At 44.7% G+C, this 18,718-nt stretch overlaps 1 protein-coding gene across 12 annotated transcripts in view; it reads right to left on the reverse strand.

Moving 5' to 3' along the window:
* LOC117350768 (sodium/hydrogen exchanger 10-like) overlaps positions 1–18,718 on the reverse strand; it is a 753,575-nt gene that overhangs the window by 193,904 nt on the left and 540,953 nt on the right. For 10 of the 12 annotated variants that reach the window (XM_033925346.1, XM_033925349.1, XM_033925350.1 and 7 more), the window contains one exon: positions 11,420–11,545. The exons of the other annotated variants lie outside the window; for them this stretch is intronic. In XM_033925346.1, coding sequence (XP_033781237.1) covers positions 11,420–11,545 — 126 coding nt within the window. The remainder of the gene's footprint in view (positions 1–11,419; positions 11,546–18,718) is intronic. 12 annotated transcript variants of the gene reach the window in all.

Below are 18,718 nucleotides of genomic sequence, written 5' to 3' on the forward strand. Positions count from 1 at the left end.
CTTAATTTTAAGGTGGAAATCCTGGAGAACATGACCAGGAGATGTAATCTTCGGATTACAAATTTTCCAAAATTACCACTTACTCCAGTGCAAGATACAATTAAAAAATATCTGAGAGAAGTTTTGATAGTTCCTGAAACCTCTTATCTGCCTCTCTCAAAAATCTATTATTTGCCAACTAGATCATCAATCCAGAAACCAAACCAGCAGAATTTATCTGCTGACAGTTTGGATTTGACAAATTTCCTAGAGAGATCTAATAATTTATTTATTTATTCCATTTGTGCGTCGCACATACCTATCCAAGCTCTAGGCGGCATTGCAGAGGAATGGGTTAGAAGAGGGTAGGGAGGACTATTGAAGGCAGGAAGGAGTGGAGAGGAGAGAAGCATGTAGAATATTTCATAGAAATTCCCAACTTTATAGAACATTCTAGAACAGGCATGAGGCGCCGGCAACTGCTATGCTGCTTGTACAAATTGCAATTGACTCGGACAGAGAATGGATGCTCAAGTTGTTTTTCAAATTTAAGGACATTCCATTTATGTCCAAATTAGTGAGAATGTATCCAGATGTGTCACGATCTACCCAAACAGAAGTAAATAGTTCCTCATATTGAGACCCCCAGGTATTATCGCTGGGGGTGACGTTCATTCTGAGATACCTCTGTAAATATGTGATGGTCTATCAAGGAAATAGATATGTCTTTTTCAAACCTCAGCAGTTGACAAAATGTATTTCTGCTAAAGAGCACATTTAGTATTCCTGACAGATTCCCTACCTCATACCTGCTCAGTAAGGTATAATTGTAGAGCCCAATCAGCCACTTCTTTATTTTCCTTTGTATATTTCAATTAGTAAAGTTCAGTGAATTCACAGCTTTCTCCCCCCCTAATTGAGAACTAACTATATAAACCAGTATATTTGATTTATGGGTTTAATTTCGTACCTTTGAATATATGGAAGGGTGTTTCCTCATACAATTGTTTTATTTGATGTAATTTGTTTTGCCATACATTTTTTTGTTATTCAGCGATGTTAAATCTGGTATTGTATTATTGCTTGTTTTTGACTAATATTTTGTCAAAAGGATAAAATGAAAATACAGATTTAACAAAATAAAAAAGAGGAAAGCTGCTACACAGTGGGATAGGAGGGATGGAAAGCTGCTGCACATGGGGGGAGAGAGGAGAGGAGAGAGGAAGAATTGGTGGAGATGGGATGGAGGAGCAGAAGGGAAAGATGCAACAGAGGTACACAGGGTGGAGAGAGAGAGATCCTGCATATGGTAGAGGGGAAGGAGACATCATTGGAGAAGAGAGAGGGAGAAATGTTGGGACATAGGGTACAGGACTGCTAATCTATCAAGCCCAGCAACCCATTTACAACAGTGGCCAATTCAGGTCACAAGTACCTGGCAAGATGGATAAACATGCTAAAGATGGAGATCAGTGCTGTGTAACTGAATTAAAATGGTAAATATGACATGTGAAAGTACAGATAAGGTAACACTTTTCAAATTATATGTGATAATAAGACTACAGGTGAGGTATAGAGCAGTGGAGTAGAGAGATACCATAGTTACTTACCGTAACAGGTGTTATCCAGGCAGATATTCTAACATATGAGTGACATCATCCACGGAGCCCCGATGCGGACAGCTGCAAAAGCATTTTGCTTGAAGAACTTTAGAAAGTTCGCAACTGACCACACAGCGCATGCGCGAGTGACTTCCCGCCCAATGTAGGGCATACGTCTCCTCAGTTCAGATAGCCAGCTAGAAGCCAATCAGGGGAGGTGGGTGGGTTGTGAAAATATCTGCCTGCTATCCCTGGATAACACCTATTACTGTAAGTAACTATGCTTTATCCCAATACAAGCAGGCAGCATATTCTCACGTCTGGGTGACCTCCAAGCTAACCAGAATGGGATGGTGAGAGTGTTGGCGTTTAAGAGAATAAATTTTGTAATACTATTTGGCCAAAGTGGCCATCCCATCTGGAAAAGGAATCCAGATAGTAATGAGAAGGTATGAACCAAGGACCAAGTAGCAGCTCTGCATATTTCCTCCACAGGAGTGGGTCTAAGGAAAGCTACTGAAACTGCCATAGCTCTAACATTGTGGGCTGTGAATCGACCCTCCAGTTGCAGCCCTGCCTGAGCATATAAAAATGAGATGCAAGCAGCCAACCAGTTGGAAATCGTCCTCTTGGAAACTGGATGCCCCAACTTGTTTGGAACAAAGGAGACAAAAAATTAAGAAGAAGATCTATGTGATTTTGTCCTTTGTAAACAGTAGGCCAAAGCATGCTTGCAGTCCAGAGTGTGAAGAGCTGTTTCTCCAGGATGAGAGTGAGACTTGGGAAAAATACTGGAAGTATAATTGATTGATTGAGATGAAATTCTTTAACAACTTTGGGTAAAAATTTTGGATGAGTGTGGAATACCACTTTGTCATGATGGAATACTGTAAATAGTAAGGGTTAGGGGAGCTTGTAGCTCACTGACTCTGCGAGCAGACGTGAGAGAGATAAGGAAGACCACTTTCCAAGTAAGACATTTAAGATGAGTCGTAGACATTGTTTATTTATCACAATTTTTTCCTTTCATTATTCATACACACCCAGCAGATATAAATTCTCAAAACTGTCACATTTCAGTCACTAAATTGAAAATAAAATAATTTTTCCTACCTTTGTTGTTTGGTGATTTAATTAGTTTCTGGTTGGACTTCCTTCTGACTGTGCATCAAACATTTCTTTCACAATCCAGCCCCATTCCCTTTGGGTCCAGGTCTCTATTTCTTTTCCCTCTGCTTACCCTCCCCAGATCCAGTGTTAGTTTTCCTTTGTACCTATCTCCATCTTTGTTCCAGGTCTCCCTCTCTCTCCCTCCTCTGTTATGATCTTGCATCTATCTGTTCTTCCTCAGGTCTCTCCCCCTCTGTCTCTTCTGTCTGTACCTCACATAGTCCAGCCTCCTGTTTTCCCCTTTGGTCTAGGCCTCTCTCTCTCTCTGTCTTTCTCCTGCTTACCAACCCCCACACCCCATGTCCAACATTTGTTCTCCTTTCTTCCAGGTCTTTCTCTGCTTCTCTCTCTCTCCTTTCTCCCTCCCTGGTACAGAATCTTTCCACCTCTCTGCAGTCTCTCTCTATCTCTCTTCCCTCTATACCAGGGGTGTCCAATGTCGGTCCTCGAGGGCCGCAATCCAGTCGGGTTTTCAGGATTTCCCCAATGAATATGCATGAGATCTATGTGCATGCACTGCTTTCAATGCATATTCATTGGGGAAATCCTGAAAACCCGACTGGATTGCGGCCCTCGAGGACCGACATTGGACACCCCTGCTCTATACACTCCCAAGTCCAACATCTGCCCCCTCTCTTCTGCCTCCCCTTCGTTTCAGGTTCTTCCCTCTATCTTCCTTTTGCTAACATTTTGAGTCCTCCCCTCTCTACTTCCTCTGCCCTGTCTTCAAGTCTGTTTCCAACCCCTCCTCAAGGTCCTTTTTTGTCTCTCCTCCCCCCCTCCAGTGTCCAGATCCTGCATCCAGCCGGGGCCCTCGCAATAGGCGGGACCTTACCTCCGCTGCTTCCTGTGAGGTCGTTGTCTCTGGCTCCCAGACAGTGCTGGGTTGAGCTGGGATGGGTGGCAGAAGCCCTTACAATGCAGGGCTGCAGCTTCTGCCCAGATCCGAATGCATGCTCCAGAGTTGGCAGGCTCTCATTGCCTCCCCAGCAGTTGCTCTTTCTTGCTCGCTACCTGGGGCAGGAGATCGGGGGAGACACAGCTCTTCCTTTCTGTTGAGAGGTCATTCTCTAAAGTTAGGGGCAGGATTGCGGCAGAGGCAATGTGCTTTGGAGGCCAATGGCAGCATGCTAGGTTCACTCTGCAGGCTGCCGTGTTAGCTCAGCGGTGGTGACAGTGTGGAAGACGACCTCTCTTGCTGGGAAGCAAGCTTGGAAGTAAGGTCCCACCCATCACAAGCCTAGTTAGTTTTAAAGGGGAGAATCCGAAGGACACTGTGGGGGAAGCCAAGAAGACAACCGGGTGCTCACCAATGCTAGTGATAGCAGTATTGGGTGTGGGTATTTAAAAAGGTACAACGGGGTAGGGGTGGGGTGTTTAAAAAAAAGGTATCTTCAGAAAAAAGTGCATCTTATGGAGCAAAAAATATGGTAAGCTCTGGAACGCATTGCCAGAGGATGTGGTAAGAGCGGATAGTTTTAAGAAAGGTTCCTGGAGCAAAAGTCCATAGTCTGTTATTGAGAAAGACATAGGGGAAGCCATTCGTTGCCCTGTACCGGTAGTATGGAATATTGCTACTCCTTGAGTTTTGGCCAGGTATTAGTGACCTTGATTGGCCACTATGATTACGGGCTACTGGGCTTGAAGGACCATTGGTCTGACCCAGTAAGGCTATTCTTATGTTCTTATGTACATGTTAACATACAAAATAAAACGTAACATTTGTCATACAAAATGCATCAAGACCAACACTATAACAACTACATACATATAAAATCAGATTGCATAAAACATATTAAACAATCCTATCCTACATCAAAATGTAAAAATACATTGGTTCAAATAGAGGCTTCATTGATATCTCAAACCACTGGAGGTGGTTCGAGAGGTGGTTTGACATTGAAAAGTCCTTTCATAAATCTGGAAACCACAGGATGAGCAGATAGAGGTTTTCCCTCCAGTGGTTGTTGAAAAGCAGCAATTGCACTGAGATGGACTCAAACAGAGTTGGATTTGAGGCCAGATTGAGATAAATGAAATAGATAATCCAGAACTGAAGACAAGGAAATAGACTGAGGCTCGCACCATGCAGAAAATCTAGTCCACTTATGGTTATAACAATGTCTTGTGGCAGGTTTTCTGGAAGCATCTAAAATGTCTCCAACAGGTTGAGAAAACTGAAGGTGTGAAGTTATACCGAGAGGAACCAGGCTGTCAGATGAAAACATTCAGGAAAGAACTGAAAACCATACTATTCAAGTAATTTGTCACATGATCTAACTAAACCTTATCGACTATTCCCAAATCCTGACACATGCTATAGATATCAACCTTGTAATCTCCCTAGGAATGCCCAGGCTAATTTCTTGTTGTAAACCACTAGAACTGAAAGGTATTGGTGGGATAGAAGACATCAATGCAATGTAGAGACTGCAGGTTGAGATGAAGAAGATAACTTTGACTGTGTGTAAGCAGAGATGGAAATATTGGTAGAAGAAGTGGTTCCCTGTTGCTGAGTTGAAGTAGAAGGGAAAACAAAGGTTGTCTGGGTCACCGAGGAGCTATCAGAATCATGGTAGTATGTTCCTGTTTGAGTTTGACAAGTGTCTTCAGAATAAGAGGAAATGGAGGAATTAGAGGAATTTGCTCATCCCATTCCAAGAGAAAAGCATCTGCCTCCAGGCAATGAGGACAGTAGAGTCTGAAGCAGAACTGGGGCAGTTTGTTGTTGTGGGAAGATGCAAAAAGATCTATTTGAGAAGTCCCCCACTGAGAAAAAATATGATGGAGAGTTGGTGAATTGAGCGTCCATTTGTGAGGTTTCAAAGGTTGCGATTCTGTTCCATAAGGGCCTCATAGGCAATTTACAAATTTTGGCTACGGATGAGGAAGACAGACATGTGCTCTGTCGAGGGGTGATCACGCAACAGGACATGGTATTTTGCTTTGTCTATGCTCCTATTGAAAATGACCCGGCATTCTATGCTAAATTGACCCGCTTGTTGTTGTCCTTCGCCCAGGTCTCCCTGATTGTTGGGGGAGATTTTAATGCAGTTCGTGATTCCAGTTTAGATTGCACGGGGCCGGGAGGAGCTCTACATTGGGCAGGGGAGAGGGAGCACCAAAAATTTAGTGATAACCTGGAGTTAATCGACCCATGGAGGGTGCTGCATGGCACTGAGAGGGATTATACCCATATGTCCCAGGCGCATGGTACGCAGTCCCGCATAGACTATATTTGGGTGATAGAACCGGTGTTTTGGAAGCTGGAGCGGGCAAATATAGGTCCATATACAATCTCTGATCATGCCTGGGTTCATGTGACATGACAGGAAGGAGGGGGGCCTCCAGGGAGGTGGTGCTGGGTGTTTCCACTTGCATTGTATGGGAATCCAAATTATAGGATACGGTTGTTGGGTACGTGGAAAGACTACAAACAGCATAATGCTCACGCGGAAGGGGTCCCCATCTTATTTTGGGAAGCTGCGAAGTCGGTGTTGAGGGGGATACCCTTAGTTATAGTAGTCACATTAAAAAAGCTCGAGATAGGGAAATTGGAGTTGATGGAATATCAAGTGGCCCTCAATTCTCTACTAAATCATGGGTGCGCAAATCCCTCACCTACTATAAGTACCAGCTTTATAGATATGGGAATAAGGGGGGGAACTCTTGGCCCGACTGGTTTCTACCAGGACGGGCCCACATAGGGTTCAGGCCCTGAGGAACGAGCAGGGGGGGAAGTTACAACCGACCCGGAGATCGAAGACATATTTTTTCACTATTTTAGAGGCTTTACCAGAGGGTATGAACCCGGCATGCATCTTGGTGTTGCCTAAACCGAATAAAGACCCCATAAAAGCAGGCTCATATCGTCCTATTTCCTTATTGAATGCGGAGGTTAAACTGTTAGCGAAAATCATGGCAAATCGGATGGCTGCTGTGCTTCCCTCCCTTATCCACAAAGCTCAGGTGGGATTTGTGAAGGGAAGGGCAATAGCTAAAAATATAAGAAGATGAGCTTACTGGCCAGGAAATGTATTCTTCAGTGCTGGACGGTCCCTGACCCTCCGGCGTTTTGGCATTGGCGGAACTAGTTGCATCAGTTGGCCACCTGGGAGGCGCAAGATGCCGGAGGGGCTAGGAAAAGAAAGATGCTGTTTTTGAATATTTGGGAGCCATATCTGCAGTCCTTATATCCAAAGGGACGCAGTGAGGTTTTAAGATGGGTGTCCTAATCTGGACGCTCAGTTTGTAGGGCTGAGAGAGCAATGGGGAGCAATGGTGGGGTGGGGTGGAGAGTACCATTGGGGGGGTATGGGGGGATTGGGGAGGGGAGGTGGGGGGTATTGAAAGGTTCTGGCACTTCATCACCGGAATGATCTGTGGAGTTAGGTGGGGGGGGGGTGGCATCTTCGGGGCTCATCAGAGTCCAGGGCCTCGGAGTGCCTTTCCGCCCCCCTGGCCTTGCACGCCCTATGTAGATTAGAGGGGGGGGGAAGTTTTGTTGCTGTTACTCTTCTTCTGTACATGCTTGTTATATTATTGTATATGATGCATCATCGTTTATAATGTGCACCATTTGTGTGCTCTTGTATTGTTTTTGCAGTCGTTTGCATCAATAAAAATTATTTGAACCTAAAATCAACCTATCTGTACCAGGGCTCCATGGATGACGTCACCCACAAGTGAGAATATACTGCCTGCTTGTCCTGGGATAATGACATATCAAAAATGACTGTATCAACATACTGCGAACATGATTGCGAACGTATCAAAAGTGACTGTGGCTCTGGAAGAGAAGGTCAGGTGTGCAGATGGTATTCTCATCCATCCTCCTTGTTGAGGGTAAGGTCCAGGTCAGAGAAGCTTGCATCCTGGAGATGAAAGTGTGGCTACATGGATGGTGTTGTCGAAAGCATTTTGGCTTCCTGGACCATGGAATGATTTTCCAAGGGCTGCTGAGCAGAGATGGTATACATCTATCAAAGAAGGGAAGAGGGGTTTTCGGCAGCAGGCTGGATAATCTGTTGAAGAGGGCTTTAAAATAGAAGTCATGGGGCAAAGTGATCAAAGCCCTAAAGGTGAGTATAAACCCTTGGGTAAGTAAATCACCGAATACCTCTTCAAGGATGGGAAAAGGGGGCAATGTCTGGAAAGTAGTATATACTAATGCTCGAAGTATGGGAAACAAGATTCTGGATCTAGAAGCTGTGATGGATATAGTGATGATCATGGAGACGTGAAAAGAACCATGACAGGAATGTAGTTATACCAGGCTATAATCTGTTCAGAAAAGACATGGTAGGAAGAAAAGGAGGGGGAATAGCATTATATGTTAAAGATCATATTAAAGCCTTATTAAAGCAGGGCAAGGAAGAGGCACTGTGGATCAATTTAGCAAGAGGAAATGGTACATATATTTACATTGGTGTGATATACAGGCCTCCTTCACAGATGAAAGAAGTGGACTGAGATATAATAGCAGACATTCAGAATATAACAAAAAAGGGGATGTTTTACTAATAGGTGATTTTAATATGGTAGACCCTGATCGATTTTTCAGAGGGTTGTGTCCTTGAGGAGTTAGCTAAATTAAAGGTAGACAAAGCAATGAGGCCAGATGGTGTATATCTGAGGATGCTGAAGGAGCTTAGGGAAGTTCTGGTGGCTCCGCTGACTGACGTTTTCAATGCTTCTTTAAAGTCAGGAGTGGTACTGAAGGACTGGAGAAGGGAAGATGTGGTCCCTCTACACAAAAGTAGAAGTAAGGAAGAAATAGGGAATTGCAGGCCAGTAAGTCTGACTTCTGTGGTAAGAAAATTATTGGAAACACTTTTAAAACTGAGAATGGTGAAGTTTCTGGAATCCAGTGGATTACAGGACTGGAGGCAACATGGATTCACTAGAAGTAGGTCTTGTCAGACAAATCTGATCAATTTCTTTGACTGGGTGACCAGAGAATTGGATAGAGGGAATGTGCTAGATATGGTGTATTTAGAGTTTAGCAAAGCCTTTGACAGTGTTCCACACAAACATCTAATAAATAAACTAAGTGCCCTTGGGATGGGCCCCATAGTGATGGGCTGGGTCAGGAACTGGTTAAGTGGAAGACAACAGAGAGTAGTGGTCAATGGAGATCACTCTAAGGAAAGGGATGTTACCAGTGGTATGCCTCAAGGTTCTGTTCTTGGGCTTGTTCATTTTAACATTGTTTTATTCTGTAATTCGCTTTATCCAGTATTTCGCTTTATTCTGTAATCCGCTTTATTCTGTCATTCGCTTCATTCTGCAATTCGCCTTATTGTCCAGCTCTATTCTAAAATTCGCAGATTGTCCAGCTTTATTCCTTGGGTTGCATACAAGAGATCTATACTACATACTTAAGAGTCATATTTTCCTTTTATCTATTTCTTATGTAATAAGTTGTACCCTCACTTCTTGCATTCTGTAATTCACTGATTGTCCAGCCTTCTTCGATGTGAACCGCTTAGAAACCATTCGACTGTGGTGGTACAGAAGAATAAAGTTATTATTATTATCATAAGCGACATTGCTGAAGGGCTGTCAGGTAAGATTTGCCTCTGTAGATGATATCAAAATCTGCAATAGAGGGCACACCCCAGATGGTGTGAATAACATGAAGAAAGACCTAGCAAATCTTGAAGAATGGTCTGAAATTTGGCTGCAAAAACCCGTTTAGGGGGTGAAGAACAATTTAGGGAATGAAGAACTTATGTGCACGACAGAAGAGCGGGGCTTGGGTGTGATTGTATATATCTTAAGGTGGCCAAACAGGTTGAAAAGGTGACAGTGAAAGACAGAAGGATGATAGGGTGCATAGGTAAGGCCAGTAGGAAAAAGGAGGCATTGATGCCCCTGAATAAGATTCTGGTGAGACCTCATTTAGAATATTGTGTACAATTCTGAAGACCGCACCCTCAAAAAGATATAAAAAGGATGGAGTCGGTCCAGAGGAAGGCTACTAAAACTGTGCGTTCTCTTCATCATAAGGCATATGGGGACAGACTTAAATATCTCAATATGTATACTTTGGAGGAAAGGCAGGAGAGGGGAGATATGATAGACACTTTTAAATACCTACATGGCATTAATGTGCATAAGTTGAGTGTCTTTCATTTGAAAAGAAGTTCTAGAATGAGAGGGCTTAGGATGAAATTAAGAGGTGTTAGGCTCAGGAGTAATCTAAGGAAATACCTTTCACAGAAAGGATGGTAGATGCATAGAACAGTATCCTGGAACAGGTAGTGGAGACAGAAACTGTGTCTGAATTCAATAAAGCTTGGAATAGGCATATGGGTCTATTAGAGAGAGGAAGAGATAATGGTTACTGTGGATGGGAAGACTGGATGGGCCATTTGGCCTTTATCTGCCATCGTGTTTCTATGTTTCTTGATATCCAGAAACTACAGTTCCACTTTGTTTTGGAATTTTGAAGTTCCTTATTTTCATGTGGAACACAGGTCTTGTTCTTTTCTGGCGTTTGTTTGTTACTGCTACTACACAACCCCTGTAAAGAATCCAAGGGCTGAGTATCTGGCAGTTTTACTGGTGCCAGCAGTAAAACTGCCAGATACTCCCTATCGCCAAAAGTATAGATAGTTCAAATCTTAAACAGTCAACCAGATGTAGCTCTGATTACTAGGGCTGCTACAACCAAGGTTGCAGAAAGCCCACAGCACAAATGATGAATTAAACAAACTAGTCATTTGGAAACACATGAACCCATAATATAGTGCATGTATTTCAAATGACTACATAGAAAACCAAGAAAAACTCACCACGAGTAAAAAAAACAAAATGCATCTTCTCAGATCCATGGAAAAATAAAAACTGCCCTGTTCCCACAATGTTTTGACAGTTAGGAAGGCGCACACATCAGATGACATCACCAAGATTTGAGGATTTACTCTCCTGCTTTTCCTCAGAGTACTTATACCTGCACTATGTATAAACACTCACAGTGGTAGGTCTCAGTGCCATGAGTTGTTACATACATGATATTCAGTCACTGGCCAAATTAGGCTTGGATATTCAATGCCAGGTAATGTCACTGAATATCCTGGTTAGCAGGAATACCAAGAATTTATACAGGTATAGCCAATATTCTGTGCTGTACCCATATAGGACTTTAAGCAGCCTACTTGTCCATTAACTGTGTGGGCATTGGTTAATGCCACTGAAATTAACTGGCTATTTGGGGGGCATTCCAGGAGCAGAGTCAACACTTGGCTGGTTAAGCACTGATATTCAGCACTTAACTGGCTGATCGGTCCTATATTTATGTGCTGAATATCTCACTTAAACAGCACACCTTGAATTTCAATGCTGGTTCCTGGACGAGGAAGCCACTGCTTGCCATGAGATCGGTAGCATGAAATGTTGCTATTATTTGGGGTTTTGCCAGTTTCTTATGACCTGGATTGGCCACTGTAGAAACAGGATTCTGGGCTAGATGCACCATTGGTCTGACCCTCTATTGCTATTCTTATGTTCTTATGACATGGCCTGGTATTGAATTTCTGGTTTTAGCAGCAGCAGCAGACAGCAAAATACTGATTGCTAGTAGCTGAATATGTTCTTATGTTCTATGTTCTTATGTTTTCTATAGGATAACTGTATCATGAAAAAGTACATAATTGAAGAATTACCTTGATATAATTAATGTGATCTTCTGCTTTTTCAAGCCAGGGAACATTACACAGAATATCTTCAGCAGTAGGTGGCAGAATAGTTGTTGAAAAAGATGTTAGTTCCCTGATTTTTAATTGCATTATCTAAACATAAAATATATATATATATGTTTAAACTTCAGAAATATGCATTAGTTTTAGTTCTATTATGTGGTCAGACCCATGACTTTTCTTAAAATTTCTGTCTCTTCAGATTATATTGCTGTTTTTGTTCTATTTATTGAGAGATATGAGGATAATATAATTCAAACCAATATTCAACTGACAATGGTCAGTGTGTTTTTTAAATACTGACTATCACCAGCTAAATTTTCCCCAGATATTCAGTGCCAGGCCTGTTCTGGCCACTGGAACTTATGTGGGTCCAACTAATATATAGTTATGCAGGACCTGGATGAATATTTTAAAAAGTGCCCTGTGCTCCTGCCAATTCTCCCCATACATGCTCCAGCCTCAATCTCCCAATACACGCTCCTGCCAATTCTCCCCATACATGCCCATAACTTCCCATCCAGACCTGACTCCCTCCCACAACACCTGATTCCTCCAAACCTCCTACTGCTCAGGACAGCCCCCATCTAGGAACACTTGAAGTTAACAGTGATCTAGCCCAGAGGTTTTCAACCTGTAATACATCTATCCCAGGGGGTATGCATACCATTGTCAGGTGGTATGTGGTGCCAGCGCTGTATGTCTCCCATCCACGATTGGAGATAGGAGAGGGAAACAAGGCAGTTGCTCTGTGCCTCTCAGCTCCAGGAGGCCATGTGGTCCAGGCATTTCTTCCCCTCATCGGGCTATCTTTCTCCTTTCTCTTCACTTTAGTGGGCATTTTTCAAAATCAGTTTTCTCTCTCAGAGGGACCATGATGCGGCAGCCGTCCTCGCGAGTTGCATGCAGCTGCTCCAAGGCTTCTCCTCTGACACAATTTCCTGTTTCTGCCTAGGGGAGAAAATTAAGGACAGCCAAATGCAACTCATGGCCCCTATGAGAGAGAAAGCACAGTTACTTACCGTAACAGGTGTTATCCAGGGACAGCAGGCAGCTAGTCTCACATATGGGTGACGTCATCCGACGGAGCCTCAATGCGGACGCCTCACAAGCAGACTTGCTTGAAGAAACTAGAAGTTTCGAGTCGCCCGCACCACGCATGCGCGAGTGCCTTCCCACCCAGTGCACAGGGCACGTCTCCTCAGTTCAGATAGCTAGCAGAGAAGCCAACCAGGGGAGGTGGGTGGGTTGTGAGAATAACTGCCTGCTGTTCCTGGATAACACCTGTTACGGTAAATAACTGTGCTTTATCCCAGGACAAGCAGGCAGGTATTCTCACATAGGGGTGACCTCCAAGCTAACAAAATGGGATGGTGGGAGTGTTGGCAACTTAGGAGAATAAATTTTGTAATACTGTTAGGCCAAACTGTCCATCCCTTCTGGAGAAAGTATCCAGACAATAGTGAGAAGTAAAGGTATGAACCAAGGACCAAGTAGCAGCTTTACAAATCTCCTCAATAGGTGTAGATCTGAGGAAAGCTACAGAAGCTGCCATTGCCCTGACTTTATGGGTTGTGACTTTACTGTGAAGTGGTAATCCAGCCTGGGCATAAAAGAAAGAGATACAAGCCGCCATCCAATTGGAGATGGTGCGTTTAGAAATTGGATGTCCCAACTTGTTTGGATTGAAAGAGACAAAAAGTTGAGGATCAGACATGTGATGTTTGGTGCGTTCCAAGTAGAAGGCCAAAGCACGTTTACAGTCCAGAGTATGAAGAGCTGATTTTCTAGGGTGAGAACGAGGCTTTGGAAAAAAACACTGGAAAGACGATGGATTGGTTGAGATGAAATTCTGAAACCACTTTAGGTAGGAATTTCGGATGAGTTCAAAGAACCACCTTGTCATGATGGAACACCGTGAATGATGGGTCAGTAACCAAAGCTTGCAGCTCACTGACTCGTCTAGCAGAAGTGAGAGCAATGAGAAAGACCACTTTCCAAGTGAGATACTTCAGATGAGCCTTGTCAATTGGTTCAGAAGAAGGCTTCATGAGTTGAGAAAGGACAACATTGAGGTCCCAAACCACAGGAGGCAGTTTGAGAGGAGGTTTAACATTGAAAAGTTCTTTCATGAACCTGGAAACCACCGGATGAGCAGAGAGGGGTTTCCCTTCAATAGGCTGATGAAAAGCTGCAATTGCACTGAGATGGACTCGTATGGATGTAGACTTGAGGCCAGAGTTGGATAGGTGCAAAAGATAATCTAAAACAGATGATGAGGAGGAATGCTGAGGTTCCTTATGATGAGAAAAACACCATCTAGAAAATCTAGTCCATTTTTGGTGATAGCATTGTCTAGTGGTAGGCTTCCTAGAAGCTTCTAAGATATTCCAAACAGATTGAGAAAACTGGAGAGGAGTTATGTTGAGAGGTACCAAGCTGTCAGGTGTAGAGACTGCAGGTTGGGATGAAGCAGAGATCCTTGACTTTGTGTAAGCAGAGAAGGAAAAACTGGTAGAAGGTATGGCTCCCTGCTGGTGAGTTGAAGTAGAAAGGAGTACCATAGTTGTCTCGGCCACCAAGGAGCAATTAGAATCATGGTGGCATGATCGTTCTTCAATTTTATACACAGTCTTGAGAATGAGAGGGAATGTGTAGAGGAACAGATTCATCCATTCCAGAAGAAACGCATCTGCTTCGAGGCGGTGAGGAGAGAGTATCCGGGAGCAGAATCGAGGCAGTTTGAAGTTGTGGGGAGCTGCAAAGAGGTCTATCTGAGGTGTTTGTTCCCCACTGTGAAAAAAATGTGATGAAGAGACGAGGAATGGAGAGTCTATTCGTGAGGTTGCAGGATACGGCTCAAATTGTCCGCCAAGCAATTCTGAGCCCCTTGAATGTAGACAGCTTTGAGGAAGATGTTGTGACGGATTGCCCAGTCCCAAACCTCCAGAGCTTCTTGACAGAGGGAGGCAGATCCCGATCCTCCCTGTTTGTTGACATAATACATGGCGACTTGGTTGTCCGTGCGGACGAGGACTACTGTGTTGTGAACATAAGAACATAAGAACATAAGCAGTGCCTCCGCCGGGTCAGACCATAGGTCCATCCTGCCCGGCAGTCCGCTCCCGCGGCGGCCCAAACAGGTCACGACCTGTCTGAATCACCAGGAGGGGCTCCCCTGCCACCTTGGCTTCCCATTGAAGTCCCATCTTCCCATCGAAGTCCTAACCCTCTGGTCTTGCGCATGCACGACCTGGTTGGGTTTCTATACTTATTAGCTTTCTATACTTGTGTTACATCCCAGCTCCTCCCTCAGTATCCCACGATCCCTTTATCCCTCAGGAATTCGTCCAATCCCTGTTTGAATCCCTGTACCGTACTCTGCCTGATCACTTCCTCCGGTAGCGCATTCCAAGTGTCCACGACCCTTTGCGTGAAAAAAAACTTCCTTGCATTTGTTTTGAACCTATCTCCCTTCAGTTTCTCCGAATGCCCCCTCGTACCTGTTGTCTCCTTCAGCCTGAAGAATCTGTCCCTATCCACCCTCTCTATGCCCCTCATGATCTTGAAGGTCTCTATCATATCTCCCCTGAGCCTCCTTTTTTCCAGAGAGAAGAGTCCCAGGCCCACTGTTCCCTCTAAGCTGAGCAGGAGTCCTCCACCCACAGTCTCACCAATAGAGGGTGCTGTTTTACTGTCACATTTTTCAATTGTGAGGGACAGGCAAGTTCTGCAGGACTCCAGGGAACATACCTGTCCTTAGCGACTGAAAATATTCCACCCCCTAGTGGTAGCAATGCAGCTGGCTCAAGTACCGCCATGTCCTTCTTGAGGTACGGCGACCAATATTGAACGCAGTATTCCAGATGCGGACGCACCATCGCTCGATACAATGGCATGATGACTTCCCGCGTCCTGGTTGTTATGCCCCTCTTTATGATGCCCAGCATCCTGTTGGCTTTTTTCGAGGCTGCTGCGCACTGTGCAGATGGCTTCAGTGATTCATCCACCATCACACCCAAGTCTCTCTCAAGACTGCTGTCTCCCAACAATGCCCCCCCCAATTTGTAGTTGAACAATGGGTTCTTTTTCCCTATATGCATGACCTTGCATTTTTCCACGTTAAAGCACATTTGCCATTTGTTTGCCCAGTCTTCCAGTTTGTCCAGGTCCCTTTGTAGGTCCTCACACTCCTCCCTGGACCTAACTCTGCCGCACAGTTTAGTATCGTCTGCAAATTTTATAACCTCGCACTTTGCCTCCTTTTCCAGGTCATTGATAAATATGTTGAAGAGTAACGGCCCCAGCACCGATCCCTGTGGCACACCGCTTGTGACTCCCCGCCAGTCAGAATATTGTCCCTTTACTCCGACCCTCTGCAGTCTACCCGACAACCAGTGCTCGATCCATCTGTGCACATCCCCTCCCACCCCGTGGTTCCACAGCTTCCTAAGCAGCCTTTCATGTGGCACCTTGTCGAAAGCCTTTTGAAAATCGAGGTAAATGATGTCTATAGGTTCCCCATTGTCCACCCGACTGCTTATTCCCTCAAAGAAGTACAGAAGGTTCGTTAAGCATGACCTTCCCTTACAGAATCCATGCTGGCTTGTTCTCAGTAGGCCATTTCCCTCGATGTGCTCGCAAATACTGTCCTTGATCATAGCTTCCACCATCTTCCCTATAATTGAAGTCAGGCTCACCGGCCTGTAGTTCCCGGGGTCACCCCTCGATCCCTTCTTGAAGATAGGTGTGACATTCGCCAATTTCCAGTCCTCTGGTACCTCTCCAGTTTTCAAGGATAGGTTGCAAACATGCTGGATTGTGCCCGCTATTTCTTGTCTTAGTTCCTTTAGAACCCTTGGGTGGATCCCGTCTGGGCCCGGCGATTTGCCGCACTTTAACCTGTCTATCTGTTTGAGGACATCCTCCTTACTTACCTCTATGTGTTCCAATTTTTCAGCCTGTTCTCCACTCATGAGCTCCTCTGAGTCCGGTATATTAGATGTGTCTTCTCTCGTGAAAACCGATGAGAAGAACGTGTTCAACCTCTCAGCTACCTCTTTATCCTCCTTAATCACTCCCTTCCTATCCCCATCGTCCAACGGCCCCACCTCTTCTCTCGCTGGTCGCTTCCCCTTTACGTAACTGAAGAATGCCTTGAAGTTTTTCGTCTCCCTGGCCAGCCCCTCTTCATATTTCCCTTTTGCTTTTCTAACCTCTCGGTGGCATTCCTTTTGGCATTTCTTGTGCGCCTGGAGATTTTCCTCCGTTGGGTCCTTTTTCCATCTCCGGAAGGATACTTTTTTGTCATTTATTGCCCTCTTTACTTCTGTTGAGATCCAAACCGGGTCCTTTGACCGATTGTTCTTGCCGCCTTTCCTGAAACTGGGGACGTACATTCTTTGTGCTTCCTGCCTGAATAGGGTCCAGGCGCTTCCTACAGTCTCCATCCTAAGGATGTGAAGGAGATGATAAAAATCATGGAGAGCTTTGAGGATTGCTCTGAGTTCCAATTAATTGATATGACACTGACGATCCGTAGTGGTCCAGAGGCCTTGAGTACGGAGACCATCGAGATGAGCGCCCCAAGCGTAGGTGGAAAAGTCTGTCGTAAGGACTTTCTGATGAAGGGGCATTTGAAAAAGCAAGCCTCTGGAAAGATTGGAAGAGAGCATCCACCAACGGAGAGACTTCTTCAAGGAAGGAGTGACTGTAATATGTCGAGAAAGAGGATCGCAAGCCTGCATCCACTGAGAGGCCAGGCTCCATTAAGGAATTCTGAGGTGAAGTCTGGCAAAAGGAGTCATGTGTACTGTGGAGGCCATGTGACCCAGAAGCACCATCATGTGTCTCGCTGAGATGGAAGAGCGGGAAGACACAGTGTGACAGAGTTGAAGAAAAGCTTCCAAGCGTTGTTGCGGAAGGAATGCTCTGAGTTGGACAGTGTCCAGAACAGCTCCAATGAATTGTAGATTCTGAGAGGGTTGAAATTGAGATTTGGAAAAGTTGATTTTGAATCCCAAACTTTGTAGGAACTAGGTAGTCCGTTGGGTCGCTACAATAACCCCTTGACATGTGGAATCTTTGATGAGCCAGTCGTCTAGGTACGGAAAAACCTGGAGACCATGATTCCTTAGAGCTGCGGCTACCACTACCAGGCACTTGTGAACACTGTGGGAGACGAGGCCAGGCCGAAGGGTAGAACTCTGTATTGAAAATGAAGATTCCCCACACGAAATCTGAGATATTGACGGGAGGCCGGATGGATGGGAATATGAGTGTAGGCCTCCTTGAGATCCAGAGAGCATAACCAGTCGTTCTGCTCGAGAAGGGGATAGAGATGCCAGGGACAACATTTTCTTTGACCAAAAATTTGTTGAGAGCCCTGAGATCCAGAATGGGTCGCAGATCGCCCGTCTTCTTCGGAACAAGGAAATAACAGGAGTAAAAACCCCTGCCCTGTTGTTCCAAAGGAACTGGTTCGATGGCATGGAGATGAAGCAGAGCTTGAGCTTCCTGAAGAAGAAGGGCGGTCTGGAATGGACTGGAAGGATACTCTCTTGGAGGAAGCTCTGGTGGAACTTGAGTGAAATGAAGAAAGTATCCTTCCCTTATGATGGAAAGTACCCAGAGGTCAGATGTGATGACCGTCCATCTGTTGTAAAAAAGATGGAGACGACCTCCTATAGGGGGAAAAGGAGTCAGAGACGGAACGATGGATGTTATGCTCTGGTGTAACCAGTCAAAAAGGCTAAGAAGCCTTAGGTGGAACAGAAGGTTGAGGCTTTTGTTGTTTCTGAGGTGGCTGTTTCTTCAAAGGAGGGCGAGTGTAAGGCGCCGGCTTTGGAGGAAAACGCCTCTGATAGATAACAGGAGGACGTGTAGGCCGAGAAGGAGCTGGCTTAGGTTTAGGTCTGACTATGGAGGCAAAGGATTTAGCATGGTCAGACAATTTTTTGGTGGCTGCCTCGATGGGACTCATTGAAAAGGTCATTGCCCTCACAAGGAATGTTCGCCAGGCGGTCCTGAAGATTAGAGTCCATGTCTATGGTGCGAAGCCAGGCTAGACGACGCATGGCCACAGAGCAAGCCGCTGCTCGGGCAGAGAACTCAAAGGCATCATAAGATGATTGCAGAAGATGGAGACACAACTGAGAAAAAGAAGCAATGACTTCTTGAAATTCAAAATGCATGCTATCATCCAAGTAATTCAAAAATTTTGGCAAAAGATACAAAAGAAATTCAAAATAAGTGATAAAATAAAAA

This window comes from Geotrypetes seraphini, chromosome 16 (assembly GCF_902459505.1).
Source record: "Geotrypetes seraphini chromosome 16, aGeoSer1.1, whole genome shotgun sequence".
NCBI lineage: Eukaryota > Metazoa > Chordata > Amphibia > Gymnophiona > Dermophiidae > Geotrypetes > Geotrypetes seraphini.